Source organism: Fulmarus glacialis, unplaced genomic scaffold (assembly GCF_000690835.1).
Source record: "Fulmarus glacialis isolate BGI_N327 unplaced genomic scaffold, ASM69083v1 scaffold44472, whole genome shotgun sequence".
In the NCBI taxonomy this organism is placed as follows: domain Eukaryota; kingdom Metazoa; phylum Chordata; class Aves; order Procellariiformes; family Procellariidae; genus Fulmarus; species Fulmarus glacialis.
In genome coordinates this window covers 23,538-25,319 of record NW_009199330.1, presented here as the reverse complement: position 1 = coordinate 25,319, position 1,782 = coordinate 23,538, and the positions used below count along the sequence as shown (strand labels likewise).

Genomic DNA, 1,782 nt, shown 5'->3' with positions numbered 1-1,782 from the left:
AAATCAATGCACACCAGCAAGAAAGCAAAGGAGCTGATGAATCAAACTATGAATTCTGACACTCCTCCTACAGAACAGGGGGCAAAGTCAAATTTACTTCCAGAGGAGGAAGATGGAAGAATTTTATTGTTAGTTAAAATAAATTCCTACGTTGATGATTTTGATTTATTTTTTTATTATCTTCCATTCCCATGTTTAAGTGCCTGTAACAAGCCACATGAGAGTGCAGCAGAACCAAAGCCTGAGCGGCAGGAACCTTGTAAGCAATTTTTGTATGCCTTGAAACACCTGGAGTACACAAAGCCTGAAACAGAGTAAAACTCAGAGATTTTCTATTATGTTCCTAGCACCACTTAACAGCCTTTAAATATCCCACTATCCATTATCAGCACATTATTCTATGTATTTTATAGCACAGACTGGTGTTCTTCTGCTGATGTCAGCAATTTCCTGGATGGCAATTTATTAGGTGCTATTAACAATACTGAACCAAAAACCTTAAGAGGTGCTCATTGCACCGTAATGGGTGCTGCTCTTGGTAGATGTTATGCATTTATAGCACCAGTGTGATGACCTATATGAGTGAATGCAATTATCTCTGAAGTGGAAAACCTGTCCAGAAGTAGATAAGAGGGGTTGGAAATACTGATAAATTGCCTTAGAGTTATTAAGACATATGAATGGCAAGGAAGTTCAATCAGGATTATAAAACACAAGGATAGCAATTAGATCTCTGATTTATACAGTCCTAAGCTGCCTGTCACTGGAACACGGGAGAGCACAGAGCATCACACACCAATGTGCGCTCTAAACATCTGCTGTTGGTCAGTATCACTGAGCTGTGCTATGTGATTTCGCATAACTGCGCTACGTGAAAAAAAAAAAAAAAAACACCAGAGAAAAGCTTGAGACAGCTCTTCTACTGGTACACAGCAGAAGGCATCATTATTATGATGCTGTCAATAATTGCTTCAAAACACACATATGCACCTTCTTCACAATGATTATTTCAGCTTCAGCTCAGTCACCTCCAATTAATCTTCTATCTTTACATAGAAAGTAAGGCACAGAGAACAAAGGCCTTTGCAATCAGAAAAGCTCTTCTGAGAATCACTCACCAGCCTGGCTGTTGCATTTCGGCCTCCAGATGCCAACACTCTGATGAACTTCATAGCAGTGGCGCAAGCAACTCCATGGAGGCTGGTGAGTAAACACCCTGGTTCAGCCACTTGGGGATCCCACTGAGTAGGGAGAAATTCCCTGACAATGGTGTCAATCAACCGAGGACAGTCAAGCAGCTGCAGAGAAATAGCAGGCAGCACAAACATCTAAAGGTATGCAATTATGCAGTCATGCAGAAGACATGCAAAACACACAAGTTTGTCTAATCTCCTTGCCATAACTTTATCTGCTTCTTTCTTCCCTCTTTCAAACCTTGCCCTACTATTCCTGAGCTCCTGTACAATCGGAGATTTACCTGGCTGCATGCCTCAGAGGAGTGCCTTGCTATGTGGGTGAGGATGTGCAATATATCCAGGACTACTGTTGGAACAGGTCGTACCACCTCCAGGATATACCTCAGCCGGTGCTGGATCCGTGTCTTCAAAAGTCCCTGAAAGGAAAAGGAAAAAAAAAAAAAATCCATTATGCTCTTAACAATGGCACTCTGAACGGCAGTTGCTGGAAGACAAAAGCAGATTCAATTACATCTTCTGCAGAGAGACAGTTTTAAAATTACCAGTGGGGAAACAGAGATAAGTTTCTGCGGATTTGCCAGCACGC

At 41.7% G+C, this 1,782-nt stretch overlaps 1 protein-coding gene across 1 annotated transcript in view; it reads right to left on the bottom strand.

Annotated features, from left to right (window-relative positions):
- The window catches only part of RPAP1 (RNA polymerase II associated protein 1), a 36,300-nt gene that overhangs the window by 15,799 nt on the left and 18,719 nt on the right, over positions 1–1,782 (bottom strand). The window contains exons 12-13 of the mRNA XM_009573210.1: positions 1,478–1,612; positions 1,119–1,298 (exon numbers count right to left, since the gene is read on the bottom strand). Of these exons, the coding sequence (XP_009571505.1) occupies positions 1,119–1,298; positions 1,478–1,612 (315 nt within the window). The remainder of the gene's footprint in view (positions 1–1,118; positions 1,299–1,477; positions 1,613–1,782) is intronic.